This window comes from Stomoxys calcitrans, chromosome 2, assembly GCF_963082655.1.
Source record: "Stomoxys calcitrans chromosome 2, idStoCalc2.1, whole genome shotgun sequence".
Classification (NCBI taxonomy): Eukaryota; Metazoa; Arthropoda; class Insecta; order Diptera; family Muscidae; genus Stomoxys; species Stomoxys calcitrans.
This window is the reverse complement of record NC_081553.1, coordinates 57,830,246-57,848,584: the sequence shown is the minus strand read 5'-3', so window position 1 is coordinate 57,848,584 and position 18,339 is coordinate 57,830,246. Positions and strand designations below refer to the sequence as shown.

Genomic DNA, 18,339 nt, shown 5'->3' with positions numbered 1-18,339 from the left:
GTTTACTTTGAAGATGCAACGATCAGAAGAAGACCATGAAAGAAAGTTCTACGCCAAATGCGACTGAAAACAAGTAAAAGCGTGCAAAGTTCGGCCGAGCCGAATCTTATCAAGAAGTAAAATAGAGAGATCGATTTATATGGGAGCTGTATCGGGCTATAGACCGATTCAGACCATAATAAACATGTATAATGATGGTCATGAGAGTATCCGTCGTACATAATTTCAGGCAAATCGGATAATAATTAAGACCTCTAAAGGCTCAAGAAGTCAAGATCCCAGATCGGATTATATAGCAGCTAAATCAGGCTATGAACCGATTTGAACCTTATTAGGCACAGTTGGTAAAGGTAAGAATAAAATACGTCATGCAAAATTTCAGCCAAATCGGATAGGAATTGCGACCTCTAGAAGCTCAAGAAGTCAAGTCCCCAGATCTGTTTATATGACAGCTATATCAGGTTATGAACCGATTTGAACCGCACATGGCACAGTTGTTGGATATCATAACAAAATACTTCGTGCCAAAATTTCATTCCAATTGGATAAGAATTGCGCCCTGTAGAGGCTCAAGAAGTCAAGACCCAAGATCGGTTTATATGACAACTATATCAGGTTATGAACCGATTTGAACCATACTTGGCATAGTTCTTGGATATCATAACAAAACACGTCGTGCCAAAATTCATTCAAATCGGATATGTATTGCGACCTGTAGAGGCTCAAGAAGTCAAGACCCAAGATCGGCTTATATGACAGCTATATCAGGTTATGAACCGAATTGAACCATACTTGGCACAGTTGTTGAATATCATAACAAAACACGTCGTGCAAAATTTCATTCCAATCGGATTTGAATTGCGCCCTCTAGAGGCTCAAGAAGTCAAGACCCAAGATCGGTTTATATGGCAGCTATATCAGGATATCGACCGATTTGGACCATACTTGGCACAGTTGTTGGATATCATAACAAAATACTTCGTGCTAAAATTCATTCAAATCGGATAAAAATTGCGCCCTCTAGAGGCTCAAGAAGTCAAGACCCAGATCGGTTTATATGGCAGCTATATCAGCTTATAGACCGATTCGAACCATACTTGGCACAGTTGTTGCATATTATAACAAAATATTTCGTGCTAAAATTCATTAAAATTGGATAAGAATTGTGCCCTCTAGAGGCACAAGAAGTCAAGAACCAAGATCGGTTTATATGGCAGCTATATCAGGTTATGGACCGATTCGAACCATACTTGGCACAGTTATATCCAAATCAGAACCGATTTGGGTCATATTGCAAAAGTATATCAAGGGGCTTAACTTAACTCACTGTCCCCAATTTTGGCGATATCGGACAATAAATGCGCCTTTTATGGGCCCAAAACCTTAAATCGAGAAATCAGTCTATATGGCAGCTATGTCCAAATCTGAACCGATCAGGACCAAATTGAAGAAGAATATCGAAGGGACTAAGACAACTCACTATCCCGAACTTCAGCAAAATCGAATAATAAATGTGGCTTTTATGCGGTTACGACCTTAAATCGGAGGATAGGTCTATATGACAGGTATATCCAAATCTGGACCGATTTGGGCCAAATCATGGATGGATATCGAAGGGCCTAACACAACTCACTGTCCCAAATTTTGGCAAAATCGGATAATAAATGTGCCTTTTATGGGCCCAAGACCCTAAATCGTAGGACCGGTCTATACGGCAGCTATATCCAAATCTGGACCGATCGGAGCCAAATTAATGAAGGATGTCGAAGGGTCTAACACAACTCACTGTCTTAAATTTTGGCAAAATCGGATAATAAATGTGGCTTTTATGGGCCAAAGACCCTAAATCGGCGGATCGATCTATATGGGGGCTATATCAAGATATAATCCTATATAGCCCTTCAGGTGGGTCGCCCCACCTCCTAATACCCCCAAATAGCCGACCATGGCTATATGGGACTCAAATTAAAGGTATTTCTGATGGATTGCGAATATGATATTAAAATTTACATTCAATTCTAGGGGGTGCTTTTGTTGCCAAAAATAAGTCAAATAGGTTAATTAACCCATTATGACAATATGGGACTCAAATGATAGTTAATTGAAAATAGAAAACGAATTTAATATCTGATATCCGACTATGGCAACATGGAGCTCCAATCAACGATATTTGGGAGTAAAGAATGAATTTGATATCTATTTTCGGGGCAAGGTGCCAGTGGCCGCCCCAGCCCCAAAACAACCTCCAAACAGTCTATATAATTACCGATCATGGCAATATGGGGCCCAAATTAATGGGATTTGGGAGTGCAACACGCATTTGATATCCATATTAGAGTCTGAGGTGAAATCCGCCCCCCTAAACAGCACTTCTCACTACCCTTATTTTTAAAAACACCAGATCTCGGAGAAGTAGGCCACCGTAGCGCAGAGGTTGGCATGTCCGCCTATGACGCTGAACGCCTGGGTTCGAATCCTGGCGGGACCATCAGAAAAAAATTTTCAACGGTGGTTTTCCCCTCTTAATGCTGGCAAAATTTTGAGGTACTAGGCCATGTTAAACTTCTCTCCAAAGAGGTGTCGCACTGCGGCGTGCCGTTCGGACTCGGCTATAAAAAGGAGACCACTTATCATTGAGCTTAAACTTGAATCGAACTGCACTCAAGTTTGGCTTGGTGCCTCGGGGCCGACCAAAACCCGCCAAATGGATATATACACCAATCACGACAATTTAGAGCTCAAACGAAAGGTGTTTGGGAGAAAAATACGAATTTGATAGCCAATTGAAGAGCTATGTAGTTGAGGAGCCTCCCCACCCCAAAATACCTCATTATTATATACAACCTATTTGGGGTGAAAATTGACTGATTTTCGGGAATTTGATACTCAATTTCGAAAGGTTTGGGAGAAAAATAAGAATTTGATAGCCTATTGAAGAGCTATGTGGTTGAGGAGCCGCCCCACCCCAAAATACCTCATTATTATATACAACCTATTTGGGGTGAAAATTGACTGATTTTCGGGAATTTCATACTCAATTTCGATTCAGAGACACCCCACCCTTAAACAGAGCTTAGTTACCGATCATGCCAATTTTATGTGAATAAAATGTATTTGAAAGTAGAGCAAGAAGCTTATATTTACTTTAAGGGCCAAGTTTCTCCCCCTGAAATACCCCCTAAACAGGAAATTTTTGACAATAGGGTAATATAGGACTCAAAAAAATGAATTTGGGAGTAGAGTAAAAATGTGTCCAGGAACCGAACAGGGGCAAACTTATCACACATCAATGAGTGCTTTCTAATTCAAGTTTATACTCAACGATAAGGGACCTTTTTTATAGCCGAGCCTGAATTGCGTGTCGCAGTGCGACACCTCTTTGGGGAGAATTTTGTACATGACCATGAATAGCATGGTACCTCGCACATGTTGTCGCCAATATTAAGAGGGGATAACCACTGCTTTAAATTTTGTCCGATATTCTCGGCAAGATTCGAACGCATCGTCATAGGCGGACATAGGCTACAGCTGCACGAATTCGATATCCACCATCAGGGCGAAGTGTCCCCATCCTAAAAACGGACTCGGCTATAAAAGAAGGTCCCTATTTCTTAATGGCATGTTCATGGGCAAAGTTTGCATTTTTGCAATGGGAAACTTTCTATACTCGTATTTGACTAAAGAAACAAAATTTTTTAAATTATTTATTGTTCTTACATTTAAAGTGCTCCAATTTATTTTTTCATATTAATCAGCTTTTTACAATAAATTCAAACTTCCATATGGATAAAAAATAATTATTCCATCAACTTTTCTAAGGCAACTTAAATTCCTCACTCACTCATCATTCCTTACCTCATTCAGCTTGTCTTGTATCTGCTGCAGACTTAAATCTTTGGTCTCCACCACAATGAAGAGTGTAAACAGGAAAGCCACAGCGCAAAATATTGCAAACAGCCAAAAGGCATAATGGGGACCCAAATTAGCCAACAATGGGTAGGAATAAGCCACTAAAAATCCCAAAGTCCAACATGTCGAGGTACATATGGAGGAGGCTTTCGATTTTATATTGGGAGTGAACATTTCACCGCACACCACCCAAGGCAAAGGACCAAAACCAATGCAATAGGCTATGGTGTATAAGATTAAGGCAGCCACAGGCAGCCACAAAACCTCCGAGGTGTCTTCCAATTCCAACTTGATGTAAAAGGAGACAGCCAAAGCTGCCAATGCCAAACACATGCCGGCAGCTGAGATGAGGAGTATAAATTTACGTGCCAAACGATTCACTAGAAGTAGTGTTAAAGCTGAGGCCCCCGCCTGCACAGCTCCCACTATAATGGTGGCAATGGCAGGATCCAAATCCGTTCCAGCTATTTTGAATATGGACTGGGCATTAAATAAGACCACATTTATGCCGGACAATTGTTGGAATGCCACTAGACCTGAGGTAATGATCAAGGCCTTACGATTGCCTGCATTTGTAAAAAGATCCTTAAAGGAGGCCTTATTGGACATGGATTCTTCCACCATATTTTGAATGGTTGTCATTTCTTCTTTGACATTATCAGCACTTTTATGACCTCTAAAGAATTTCAAAGAATGTAAGGCCTCAATGTTGCGATCCTTGCTAGCCAAATAGTAGGGGCTTTCCGGCATAAAGCAGAATACCACATCAAATATAAGCGGAAGCAAAAGACAAAGCCATTGCAGCACTTGATAGCTCACATAAGGTCCAATGGCATAGACATAGAGAATACCAGCTGGGGATGAAGAGAGGAGAATGTCATTGAATAATTTTTATATTTTTGATATATTAAGAGCCGCACTTACAAACCAAAAATAATTGCATTAGAGAACCTGTTGCTCCTCTTTCATTATCGGTGGCTATTTCACCCACATACATGGGTATGATGGTCATGACAAAACCAGCCCCAAATCCTTGCAGAATACGTCCCAACAGCAGAACCCATACTTTATGGGCTATAATCATAAGAATGAAAGCTACGATTAGGAAAATTGAACTGGAAATGAGAGTCCATTTTCGGCCAATCCTATCTGCCAAAGGGCCCGCAAAGAAAGGAGCTAGAAGAAACCAGAATAATGGAAACTTATTGAAAACAATTGCAACCTTGTTTTAAGACAAAAGCATTTTTGGCATGAAAAAGGGTTTTTGGTAGGAAAAAGAGTTCTTGGTATAAGAAAAATTGAAATTTTTGAAAAAAATTTAAAATTTTGCCCTTGAACATTCCATTAGGGAACAGGGGCAAATTTTTCACATATCAATGAGTGCTGTCCAATTTATGTTTAAGTCCATTGAAAGGGGCCTCCATTTATATAGCCGAGCCCAAACGGAATGCCGCTGTGCGACACCTCTTGGTGAAGAAGATTATACATGACTGCCATACAAAATGGTATCGTACCTCACAAATGTCGTCAGCATTGAAGGGGATAACCACAGCCGAAAATTTTTTCTGATGTTCTTGCCAGGATTCGAAAAGTACCTTAGGTACCAAAAGTACCTTAGGTACCAAGAGTACCTTAGGTACCAAAAGTACCTTAGGTACCAAAAGTACCTTAGGTACCAAAAGTACCTTAGGAACCAAAGGTACCTTAGGTACCAAAAGTACCTTAGATACCAAAAGTACCTTAGGTACCAAAAGTACCTTAGGTACCAAAAGTACCTTATGTACCAAAAGTACCTTATGTACCAAAAGTACCTTAGGTACCAAAAGTACCTTAGGTACCAAAAGAACCTTAGGTACCAAAAGTACCTTAGGTACCAAAAGTACCAAAAGTACCTTAGGTACCAAAAGTACCATAGGTACCAAAAGCACCTTAGGTTCCAAAAGTACCTTAGGTACCAAAAGTCCTTAGGTACCAAAAGTATCGTGGGTACCAAAAGTATCGTGGGTACCAAAAGTACCGTAGGTACCAAAAGTACCGTAGGTACCAAAAGTACCGTAGGTACCAAAAGTACCGTAGGTACCAAAAGTACCTCAGGTACCAAAAGTACCTCAGGTACCAAAAGTACCTCAGGTACCAAAAGTACCTCAGGTACCAAAAGTACCTCAGGTACCAAAAGTACCTCAGGTACCAAAAGTACCTTAGGTACCAAAAGTGCCTTAGGTACCAAAAGTACCATAGGTACCAAAAGTACCATAGGTACCAAAAGTACCATAGGTACCAAAAGTACCATAGGTACCAAAAGTACCATAGGTGCCAAAAGTACCATAGGTACCAAAAGTACCATAGGTGCCAAAAGTACCATAGGTGCCAAAAGTACCATAGGTACCAAAAGTACCATAGGTACCAAAAGTACCATAGGTACCAAAAGTACCATAGGTACCAAAAGTACCTTAGGTACAAAAGGTACCTCAGGTACAAAAGGTACCTTAGGTACAAAAGGTACCTTAGGTACAAAAGATATCTTAGGTTCAAAAGATATCTTAGGTACAAAAACTACCTTAAAAGTATTTTTATACCCTCCACCATAGCATGGGAGTTTACTAATTTCGTCATTCTCTTTGCAACTCCTCGAAATATTCCTTGGGTCTTGAATTCTTGAGCCTCTGGAGAGCGCAATTCTTATCCGATTGAAATGAAATTTTTCACGACGTATTATGTTTCCAACAACTGTGCCAAGTATGGTTCAATTCGGTCCATAACCTGACATAGCTGCTATATAAACCGATCTGGAGTCTTGACTTCTTCAGCCTCTAGAGGGGCGCAGTTCTTATCCAATTTGGCTGAAAATTTGCAAGTGTTTTGTTTTGACTTCCAACAATTGTGTTAAATATGAACGTGACAAACCCGAACGGTGGAGGGTATATAAGGTAAGGCCCGGTCGAACTTAGTACGCTTTTACTTGTTGGCATTATATAAGTGCTGTTAGTATCAAAAAGTACTTTAGGTACTAAAAAGTACCATATGTACAAAAAAATCTTAAGTTCTAGAAAGTACCTTAAGTACAAAAACGGACCTTGGGTACTAGAAAGTACCTTAAGTACAAAAACGCAACTTGGGTACCAAAAAGGACCTTCGGTTCTAACAAGTACATTTGGTACATAGAAGTACCTTTGGTATATAGAAGTACAAGTACAAAAAGTACCTAGGGTACAAAAAGTACCTAGGGTACAAAAAGTACCTAGGGTACAAAAAGTACCTAGTGTACAAAAAGTACCTAGGGTACAAAAAGTACCTAGGGTACAAAAAGTACCTAGGGTACAAAAAGTACCTAGGGTACAAAAAGCACCTAGGGTACAAAAAGTACCTAGGGTACCAAAAGTACCTAGGGTACAAAAAGTACCTAGGGTATAAAAAGTACCTAGGGTACAAAAAGTACCTAGGGTACAAAAAGTACCTTGGGTACGAAAAGTACCTAGGGTACAAAAAGTACCTAGGGTACAAAAAGTACCTTGGGTACGAAAAGTACCTAGGGTACAAAAAGTACCTAGGGTACAAAAAGTACCTTGGGTACAAAAAGTAGTTAAGGCAATAAAAAAGTGCTTTTGGTACCAAAAAGTACATTAACTACTTAAATGTACATTAGGTAGTACCTTTCGTACTCAAAAGTACCTAAGGTACTGAAAAGTGACTTAAGTACAGAAACGAACCTTAGGTGTTCAAAAGGACCATAGGTACTAAAAAGGACCCTCTAGACTAAAAAGGGCATTCGGTACTAACAAGTACCTTTGGAACATAGAAGTACCTTTAGTGCATAAAAGTACCCTTGGTACATAGAAGTACATTTTGGTCCATAAAAGTGCCTTTGGTTCATAAAAGACCTTTGGTACTAAAAAGTACCTTAGGTACTAAAAAGTTCCTAAGTTACTAAAAAGTACCTTCGGTACTAAAAAGTTCCTAAGGTACTAAAATATACCTTAGGTACTATATAGTGCCTTAAGTACTAAAAAGTACCTTTGGTACATAAAAATGCCTTTGGTACAAAAAAGTACCTTTGGTACATAAAAGTACCTTAGGTACTTCAAAACACCCTTGGTATATAAAAGTACCTTTGTGACCCAAAAGTACCTTTTTTACCCAAAAGTACCTTTGTTACCCAAAAGTACCTTTGGTACATGAAAGTACCTTTGATACATAAAAGTGCCTTTTGGGTAACAAAGTACCTTTGTTACCCAAAAGTACCTTTGGTACATAAAAGTACATTTCGTATTTAAGAGTACCTTTGGTACTTAAATGTACCTTTAGTTCAAAAAACTACATTAGGTACAAGAAAGAACCTTTTTGTTACAATTTGCTTCAACTCACCTGCCAATGCACCCAACGCCAGTATAGAGGATATCCAAGCATCTTCATATGATCCGATTCTATAGGCTAGCGGTGAATCTTTGGTATCATCAGCCTTTAATTTCACCCCAACTGGTGAAGTCCACCCCAGACAAGTGCCCACAGCAAAAGCAGACAAATTGGCTAAAAAGAAAAAACTCAAATCGAAGTAGCTGCAATTTCCCGCCTTTTTCTTCTTCCGTAACAATTTACCTGCAATGGCAGCCAGAAAAATACGTCCAATCCTTGGGGTTTCCATATTGCAACTGCATGTTAATACTGGCTCAGCCCTCATGGAGAGCAAAAAAGCATAGCGCATGCAAATGCTTGACGACTTTATTACAAATTACCCACAGCACCATAGATTGCTTTAAGTGGCAAAGAATGACAGCTGAATGCCCAAATGACCGCATGACCCACCGTGAGAGAATGTGATTTGTTGTTGCTCCTTTTTTTGCTAATCGCTCGAAAATTATTTATATGGGGACAGACCGACAAACCTATTCAGTTTATTCAATGATTTTATGACTCGTAGAAATAAACTTCCCACTTTATGAGTTTTTGCCTTTGCAACTCATCATCACCTACACTGCCACCACCCACCCTCCCCAGTAGTCATGCAATTTTTTACGTTAGACTGTCAACGATGTCATTATAAGCGCGAATTTACTATGGGCTAGAAATTAGTCACTGTGCTATTCCGTTACTGCTAAATGTCCTTTAGCATGAAAGTGTGGAAAATCATGAAGTGAATGCATTTGGCGACGTCATTGTTCGGGGTTTATTTCCTGTGAATATCCTTCAAATGAGACATAAACTAAGTTAAACTCTTGGGAGTTTAACTGGCATTGGAATAACAGCTGCATAGTGGCCTTGAACTTTATGACTTAAAAGTATGGGGAATTATAGGGTTAGTTGAAAATTCTTGTGTATGTTTGTGTCAAATTTGTCAAAACTTTTTACGAAAATCAAAATTTGATAACAATTTAAAAAAAAAAAACAATAAAAAATTTTCAAGAAAATCCTTTTTTTTTAAATGTTTGATCTCACAGATGTGTGGGGGTGATTTAAGCGAAATTTTGCGGAAGGGGTGGACGCCCAGAAATTCGGTCCCGAAGGTGGGTATCAATTTCGTGCTCTACTACCCAATACCTTTCAATTGAGCCCCATTTTGTCATGTTCGGTAAATATGTCCGATTTAGGGATGTTTAAGGGGTGGTCCCCTAAACACTTGGCCTGAAAAAATATCGGCATTGTGCTCTACTCTCAAATATCTTTTATTTGAACTTCATATTGCCATTGGTTTAAGGCGGCCAAACACTTGGCCCCAAAATTGAATATCAAATTCGTTTTCTAATCACAAATACCTTTCGTTTGAGTGACTTAGCCCTGACAATATATATTTGTTTTGTGTTCTACTCTAAAATACCTTTTATTTGAGCTTTGAGCCCCATATTGCAATGGTCAGCAAATGCGTACTATTTGGGGTGTTACGGGGGTGGGGTGGCCCTATAGACAATTTTTCCCGAATGTTGATGTCAGCCTTGGTTCGAATCCTGGCGAGATCATCAGAAAAAATTTTCAGCGGTGGTTTTCCCTTCCTAATGCTGGCAACATTTATGAGGTACAATGCCATGCAAAACGTCTCTCCAAAGAGGTGTCGCACTGCGGCACGCCGTTCGGACTCGGCTATAAAAAGGAGGCCCCTTATCATTGAGCTTTGAGCTTGAATCGGACTGCACTCATTGATATGTGAGAAGTTTGCCTCTCTTCCTTAGTGAAATGTTCATGGGCAAAATTTGTATTTGTGTTGCTCTACTCCCAAAGACCTTTCATTTGAGCCCCATATTGCTGTGGTCTGTAAAGTTGTCCTCTTTGGGGGTGTTTTGATGAAGGGGCGGCCCCCCAAACACTTGTTCCTACATTTTGATATCAGATTCGTATTCTACTCTCAAATACCTTTGATTTGAGCCCCATATTGTCATGGCCGATAAATGTCTGATATAGAAGAGTTTTGGGGGCTGGGTTGGTCCCTCAAATACTTGGTCCCACTATTGGATATCGGATACGTTTTCTACTCTTAAATACCTTTGATTTGAGTCCCATATTGTGATGATTGGTATATATATAAGATTGTTGAGTTGAGGGGCGACCTACCCCGGCGGTATTTAACGAATTTACCGGGTAAATACCCTTTGGGTATTTACCCATCGCCCATCTCTATAAATGTATAAAAAGAAGATAAACATAACGTGGTTTTCAGAGTTGAAGTTGGCATCAATACAAATCCCACGGTAAGTCAGAAAAGATTACGCCTTTATCGACTTGTCGTTAAAGTTATTATTTTATCCGATTCAACAACCACACATTCAATGTCCAGCAATGCAATATGGCAACAACAAAACACTGTCGGCAATAGCGTTCTCAATTATTACCATGCTGTGGGTAAAACAGTGCCATTGTACTGTTCTATTTTAATGTAGTGAGTAGAATGGTTAACATTAAAACTGTTATATCTCTTTACTGAAATAGAAAAATAAAATAAATAAAACAATATAAAATAAACAAAACAAACTAAAAAACGATGCAATAAAATAAAAATGAAATAAAAGAAAATATACTAAAATAAAATAAAACAAAGACGAAACGAGTCCCATTGTGGTTGGTGAATTGCGATCACTGGCTTTCTTTTCCATTTGCAAAGAAAATCTCTAATCATTGAGCTCGTCTCGAATGAGAAACTAACAAATATTGTGACATAAAATAAAACGAAATAAAAAAGTAAAAAAAGAAGAAAAGGTTAATGAAAACGAAATGAAAATAAAAGAAAACAAGTAAGAGCGTGCTAAGTTCGACCGGGCCGCTTATTGGGAACCCACCACCATGGATTCTGCTGAAATATGGGAGCCATATCTGGTTATAGACCGATTTGGACCGTACTTGGCACAGTTGTTGAGAGTCGTAACATAAAATTTCAGCCAAATCGGATAAAAATCGCGGATTGTATGGGCTCAGGAAGTCAAATCGGGCGATCGGTTTATATGGAAGCTATATCATGTTCTTGACCGATTTCAACCCTACTTGACAGAGTTGTTGGAAGTCTTAACAGAAGTTATGTGCAAAATTTAAGTTAAATCGGACAAAAATTTCGGCTTCCAGGGGCCAAATTGTGTCAAATCGGGAGATCGGTTTGTATGGGAGCTATACAATGTTATAGATCGATTTGCATGGTACTTGGCACAGTTGTTGGAAGTCTTAATAGAACACCGCATGTCAAATTTCAGCCAAATCTGACTAAAATTACGGCTTGTAAGGACTCCAGAAGTCAAATTGGGAGATCGATCAAAACATGATCCTATTTGGCCAGTTACAGTCCCAAACGACCTGCACTAATAAGAGGTATTTGTGCAAAGTTTCAAGCGCCCAGCGCCCGAAGCATCGTTTTACAGCGGCTAAGAATGTAGAGGGGACAAAAATTACCCACTATTCTCAATTTTGTCATAATCAGGTAAAACAAGAGGTTCTATGAGCATATGGCTTGAAATATCGAGATCAGCAGTTATATCCAAATATGATCCGATCTCGACCATACACAACATCGATGACCAGGCGTCTAACTAACAGCTCACTGTTCCCCATTTAAGTAAAATTTGGTATAAAATTAGCCCTCTATGGACTCAAGACCCAAAATCGGAAGACAGATCTATACGACAGCTGTATCTAAAAATGGTGGTCCGATATGCACCATACTAGGTTCAGATATTAGGGGCTCTAGCACAAGAAACTGTTGCAAATTTCGAATAAATCGAGCAATGAATGCTATTGTTTTTATCTAAAGACCTCAAATCGGCAGATCTATCCATATGCAGCTATACCTAAATATGGTCCTATATTAACCATAATACAGATGTTGAGGGGTCTAATAAATCTCACTGGGGAAATATCAGCAAAGTCGGAGAATATATTCGACTTCCATGGGCTCAATACGCATAGAACATCCGATACGAATATCATCCGATTTGGCCCGTTCATGAACTGAACCTGCGTATCCATCATACAAATATGGATCTGAGCCAAATTTCAGCTCGATACAATAATTTTTTATGGCTGTAACGTGATTAGCACCAAGCAGCATCAAGGCGGATTTAAAAAGGTGGTCTCACGCGAATAGCCGTCAACAGGTGGACAGGTTTGATGGTATTCAGACGAAAGATTTTGTTTGCATTCTCTTTGTTATTATCTTCTTACCCGCATATTCTCTGCTCATGTACGCACACGTATACACACACGCACACAAATTTCTTTGCGCGTGTTGGCAAAAGTACGATCAGCTTGATGACAAGGTGGCAGATTGCGCCACATGATTTGTGGTTGTTGTACAAATGAGACCACCTTTAATTGTTTCGCCATGGAGCAGCATGTAGTCAACTTCAATACGACACGAAATGCACTAATCCGCATCTGGTTTTTCAACGGCAAAAAAAAAAACAACGAACTACCATTCTTTCATTCTCTTGTTGTTCGCTGTTGTGTGAGAGAGTGAATCAAAATCTCGATAAGAGATAAAAAAACACAATTGGAGATGTCGGCGATCGAAGAACACTCTATTGGTATAAATCAAATTGGAAGTTTTGAGGATACATTTTTCATTTTTATACCCACCACCATAGAGTGGTGGGTAGTTATTAGTCATTCCATTTGCAACACATTTCCGACACCACAAAGTATATACTTCGGATCGTCGTAAAATTCTAAAACGATTTAATCATGTCCCGTGTGTCTGTCCGTCCGTGTGTCCTACAGCTGTTATATATATACTTTATGGGAACTTAGACGATTATTTCGAGGTGTTACAAACGGACAAGTGACCTAACCTTCTATTAGTGAATCCTGGCAACCGTAGTTATTACAGTTTGAACATATTTGCTCGATATTTGATACGGATTGTTAACTAATCCCTCTGAAAACATCCGCTGGGGTTCATCAAAATTGGTTCAGAATTGGATATAGCTCCAACATTGTACTTACAGGTTAGGTGTAGAGTATTATACAGTCGGCCCTGCCCGACTTTTGCCCTTCCTTACTGGTTTTTTTTTTTAGTTCATAACATTAATGATTGACTGGGTAATTCGCCGAAGAATACCACACATGAAGGGATGGAATCACACAAACTGCAGTCCGGCTAAACTTTCGACCAAATTTTTTAAAATATTTTTTTTGATTTAAAACCAAATGGTGATTTTATTTTTTAATAAATTTATTTGATTTAAAACCAAATGGTGATTTTATTAAAAAATAAAATTACCCACGGTTGTCAACTCATAAATAAGCTGGACAACTTTTGGTTAAGTAGTTGCCACTGTGGTAAATGCCAGCCAAAAATAAGTGATCTTGAACACATAGACTACAAAAAGAACTATTTCTTTAAAATTGTATTGAGATTTTTCTGTCCCATAATAATGTTAAACCATTTGCCATTTTCATATAAGAATTTTATCGTATTCATACGAAGATACGCCATCGCTTAGCGTCCATCATTGTGGTGGCCATCATGGGCGTCGGTATCTGTCTTGGGTATTGAGCCACCATTTGAATTAAATTTCAAATTCTCTCAATTCAGTTAGCCAACAGCAGCACAGTCGAGCGAAGAATTTCCTTTTCTCCTTACGGTTGTACGGTACCGTCACGGCGTCTGTTTTTGTTGTTGGAAAATGGCCAAATCGGTTCAGATTTGGATATAGCTCCCATATAAATCTATCTTCACAATTTTAATCCGATTTGGCGGATATTTTGTATGTAGTGTTCAGTTACGACTTCCACTAACTGTGCAAATATGGTCCAAATCGGTGTATAACCTTATATAGCTCCTATATAAACTGATCTCTTGATTTGACTTCATGAGTCCTTATAAGCCGCAATTTTTGTACGGTTTGCTGAAATTTTAAATTAAGTTTTGCCGCTAAACACCAAAGAGCGTAAGAAAGAATAAGAATAAGAAAGCTCATCCACACATACCAGTGGCTCTCTCACTCTCACTCTCACTCGCACTCTCATTCTCCATTCCTCCATCCACTTTTGTAGTTCGTAGTGAGCGGCTATTCCTCCATTGCATCATTCTGATTTCCGCACAAATTGGAATTTGTAGTGCAAAATACTAACAAGTTAATCGTATTCTTCCATTCCAGCTAATTTCTAAACAATAACAACATACATTGTCATCGTCGTATCCGTTGTGCGAACGTTACGTTATTAACGCGAGTGCTAGTGCTGTTTGTAAGCTTTAGTAGAGCGTTGTAGTCTCATAGCATCCGGTCGTCCAGTCGTCGAATTGTGGAGTCGATTGAATTGAGTTGTTTATTGTTGTGTGGTTTTGATTTTGCCATAATTTTATAATGTTTTTGCGTGCGTGCGTGCGTGTATAATTAAATTAAGAAAATTATTCGAAAATATTGATATCCACTTAAAATGTAAAAATAACAACAACAAAGAATTCCAACCAGAAAAAAGGCGTTTTTATTTCAGCTTAAGAATCATCAAGCAAAATAGAAGCTGGAAAAATATCGAAGTGGAGGAGCTAAAGTAGAAGAAGCAGAAAAAAAATAACAACAACCAAAGTATGTGCGTAATGTAAACGAAAAAAAATTTTGTATTAACAAAAACAAAAAACAGAAGAGTGCGAAACTACGAGTAAAAGAGAATATCTTGAGAGAGCGCCAGAAGATATATTGGAATTGTGTTAGGTGTATTAATAAATTATGTTTTGTTGTTGCTGTTATATTTTGGCCACAACAACAACAACAGTGACGACGGCCCCTCTGGGAATTATAAAAATATAAGCAAATATAATGTTGATGCATGAAATGTGAAGAAGGAGCCCCAAAACAAAAAATCGGCAAACAAAAGCAGTGAAACGAGTTGTAAATGGGGAATCATAAAAATGCCAAAAAGTCATTCATAACAAAGCTCCCCTCCAACAAATGTGAATGTTGCTATGTTTGTGCATGTGAATGTGTTCAGGCCATTTCTATGACAACACCAACAGGCAGTCAGTCGGTCTAAAGAACCTTTTTGGAACGAGGCCATTAAAACGAAAAAACAAAAAATCACCCACCAAAATTAAATTCTAAATAAAAAGAAAACACGTCCAAAAAAGAAAACAACAAACATTAAAAATTGCACCACACCCTGTTGTGTTTTGTTTTCTGTTTGACATCTTCATCAGGCAGTTGGCTAAATGTTGTTGTTTTGTAGAGTGCCCTTGAAATTGCATTTGGTTTTTGTTGGGCCTAGTCAGACAAAAGCACCCCACCATACAACACCAGTATAAAATGTCAATTGCTCCAGCAACAGCAAATAATAACAACAATAAGAACAACATCATCAAGCAATATCCCAATATCCTCTTCCTTCTTTAGAGATGCTGCTCAAATGTTGTTGACACTCATTCAACTGACAAAACGTTTGCTCGCAGGAAGTGTGATGTCATTCTAAGGTTCTACTAACAGTGCTGTATACTCTCTCGCTCTCTCGAAACACTTTCATCCTAGTGACTGCCACACTTGTTCTCTCGCTCACTCAATGTGTTAGGGCGCGCGAAATAAACAAATGTGAATGTTTTGTTTTTTTTTTTTTTTGTATTACCGTTAACCAACAAGAAAACATCTGTTTTAAGCTACCAGCAGCAAAAGCTAGTTGTGTGCGCGCGTTTGTGTATGGTTTCGTTTTTCTTGTTTTGCAACAAAAGGAAATCTAAGCTTTGCAGCAGTTTACCTTAAAGTATTAAAAAGTGTTTTTTTTTGTGCGTGCGTGTGTGTGTGTGAGTGTTAACCATTATCAAAATGCCTTCGCCAAGGCTTAAGCAACACCGTCAATGTCCTCTTCTGCATCGACAATATCATCATTGTTCCCGCACTGCTGCTGTTTCATCATCACCTTCATCCCCATCGTTGTTTCATGTTATGTTTTGTACATTTGCATTTGCCAGCATATGTCTGCCAATGTCAATGGATGCTGCTGCTGCAAACCCAACAACAACAAATATCAAAACGGATACGCAGTCAAAAGGTGAGTTAAGTGCTGTGCTTGTGTTGCTGCTTCTTCTTCAACAGAAACATCTTCTCGTTGAGTTTGTTACTCTGGGGAAGCATGGAGAAAAGGAAAAGAAACAATAACAAAATCCTACCTCTTGGGATTTTTTCCTTTTTGATCTTTCACATATATATATACACACACACACACACACACATGGGAGTGTGTTATTTTGTATCTGTGTGTTTTCTTCTATACTGAGTTATTGAATGCCTGCTGCTGCATTTTCTTTTTTAAGTGGTATGGAATTTATTGTGCTTTGTCGTCTTCCTGTATGATTTTTGTTTTTGTTTGGTTCCTATTAGAACTTTGAATATTTATGGGAATGGGAATTGTAAGAAACGTAAATGAATTGAGTGCTATAATGTCATTAGGAAAAGGAGTTTATTGTACATCCATGAAATAGAATTTATGTTTTGATCATACCTATTTGGGAAAATGGTATTAAAAATTTTTAGAGTCGCGTGTCTCTCTCTGCTAATGTAGGGTCCCCCGATATGTGGGAACTGAAATATTTATTTTCTTTGAAACTTTGCTTTTGTCATAGTTAGAGAAATTTAAAAAGAAAAAAGCCAATTAAGAAATACTGGCGATGTTTGAGCTCGTTGTCTAAAGTTGACCTTAGGGACCTTATTTGCATTCCCTAGGGAAGTTTATAATGATTTTAGTCCTCCTAAATAGAAAATTGTTAAAAGTTGTTGTTTGAAAAAATTTTCCTGCGGTGACTAAGATTAAAAAATATTTTAAAAAATCGCTCTACCTATTCCATACACCAGAGTAAGGGGATTACCAGCTTCGGAATTCCGTTTATATTACATGGAAATTGTCACATGAGCCCCTTTTTAAGTTATATTTACACTGTCAATATAATTTAAAAGCCCCGAAGGAATCCTTCATCGGCAATGGCTGCCACCTCGGTGTACAACACTGCTACAACAACAACAAATGTGATACAGGGTATTATAACTTAGCGCATTTGTTTGTAGCACCCAGAAGAAAGAGAGCTAGAACCATTGATTGGTATACCGATCGACTCAGAATCATTTCCTGATTCGATTTAGCTATGTCCGTCCGTCCGTCTTTCTGTCCGTTTGTCTATGTAAATTTGTATGCAAAGTACAAGTTCACAATTTTCATCCGATCGTCTTCAAATGTGGTACGGGCATCTTTTTTGGCCTAGAGACAAATCCTATTGAATATGGAAAAAATTGCTTCAGATTTGGATATAGCTCCCATATATATGTTCGTCCGATTTGCAGTAATAATGCAATAAAATGGCCATTTGTTAGCCGATTCTCTTGAAATTTAACAGTAAGAATTTTCTCTCGACTCTCGACATTACTGGTGAATTTTATAGAAATCGGTTCATATTTAGATGTAGCTTTCATATATATTATCGCCCAATTTTTACTCCTAGAGCAACTGCAAGCGCATTTGTTGAACAATTTTCCCAAAACTTCGTACAATGCTTTCCTCGACAACTACCACAATATCTATAAAGTTAGCTTGAAATCGGTTCAGATATAGATTTAGTTCCCATATATATATATATATATATATATATATATATGTTCGGGCGATTTGCAGTAATAATGCAATAAAACGGTCATTTGTTAACCGATTCTCTTGAAACTTAGTACGAAGGATTTTCTCTTCACTCTCGACATTACTGGTGAATGTCATAAAAATCGGTTCAGATTTAGATATAGCCCCCATATACATATAAAAGGTGATTTTTAAGCTATTATCTTTTTGGCAACACTGGTTTAAACAGCTTACGCACGTTTCGTGTTTTGTTTCACTGTCAAACATCTTCAGTTTGGTCTATAATTTAACCATGAATCGTCGTACAAACGAACAACGCTTGACAATTATTGGACTTTATCATCAAAATGTGTGCTCTGTTAAGAAAAATCATCGCGCGGTTTTTCATTTTACGACGAAGCTCATTTTTGGCTCAAT

At 38.4% G+C, this 18,339-nt stretch overlaps 2 protein-coding genes across 4 annotated transcripts in view; one reads left to right on the top strand and one right to left on the bottom strand.

The window, feature by feature from the left end:
* Positions 1 to 3,832: 3,832 nt before the first annotated feature.
* On the bottom strand, positions 3,833 to 8,592 carry LOC106080655 (facilitated trehalose transporter Tret1-like). Its single transcript, XM_059362840.1, has 4 exons — positions 8,503 to 8,592; positions 8,272 to 8,433; positions 4,834 to 5,085; positions 3,833 to 4,763 (listed from the first exon to the last, which is right to left on the bottom strand). The coding sequence occupies exons 1-4, from the start codon at positions 8,582 to 8,584 to the stop codon at positions 3,838 to 3,840; spliced, it is 1,422 nt and encodes a 473-aa protein (XP_059218823.1). The 5' UTR covers positions 8,585 to 8,592; the 3' UTR covers positions 3,833 to 3,837.
* A 5,915-nt stretch (positions 8,593 to 14,507) lies between these two features.
* LOC106080661 (disintegrin and metalloproteinase domain-containing protein 9) overlaps positions 14,508 to 18,339 on the top strand; it is a 388,621-nt gene continuing 384,789 nt past the window's right edge. The window contains exons 1-2 of one of the 3 annotated variants that reach the window (XM_059361923.1): positions 14,508 to 14,691; positions 14,812 to 16,353. In XM_059361923.1, the coding sequence (XP_059217906.1) occupies positions 16,128 to 16,353 (226 nt within the window). In that variant the 5' untranslated portion in view covers positions 14,508 to 14,691; positions 14,812 to 16,127. Of the gene's footprint in view, positions 16,354 to 18,339 lie in introns of all 3 variants that reach the window. The other 2 variants (XM_059361924.1, XM_059361922.1) reach the window with 2 other exon arrangements.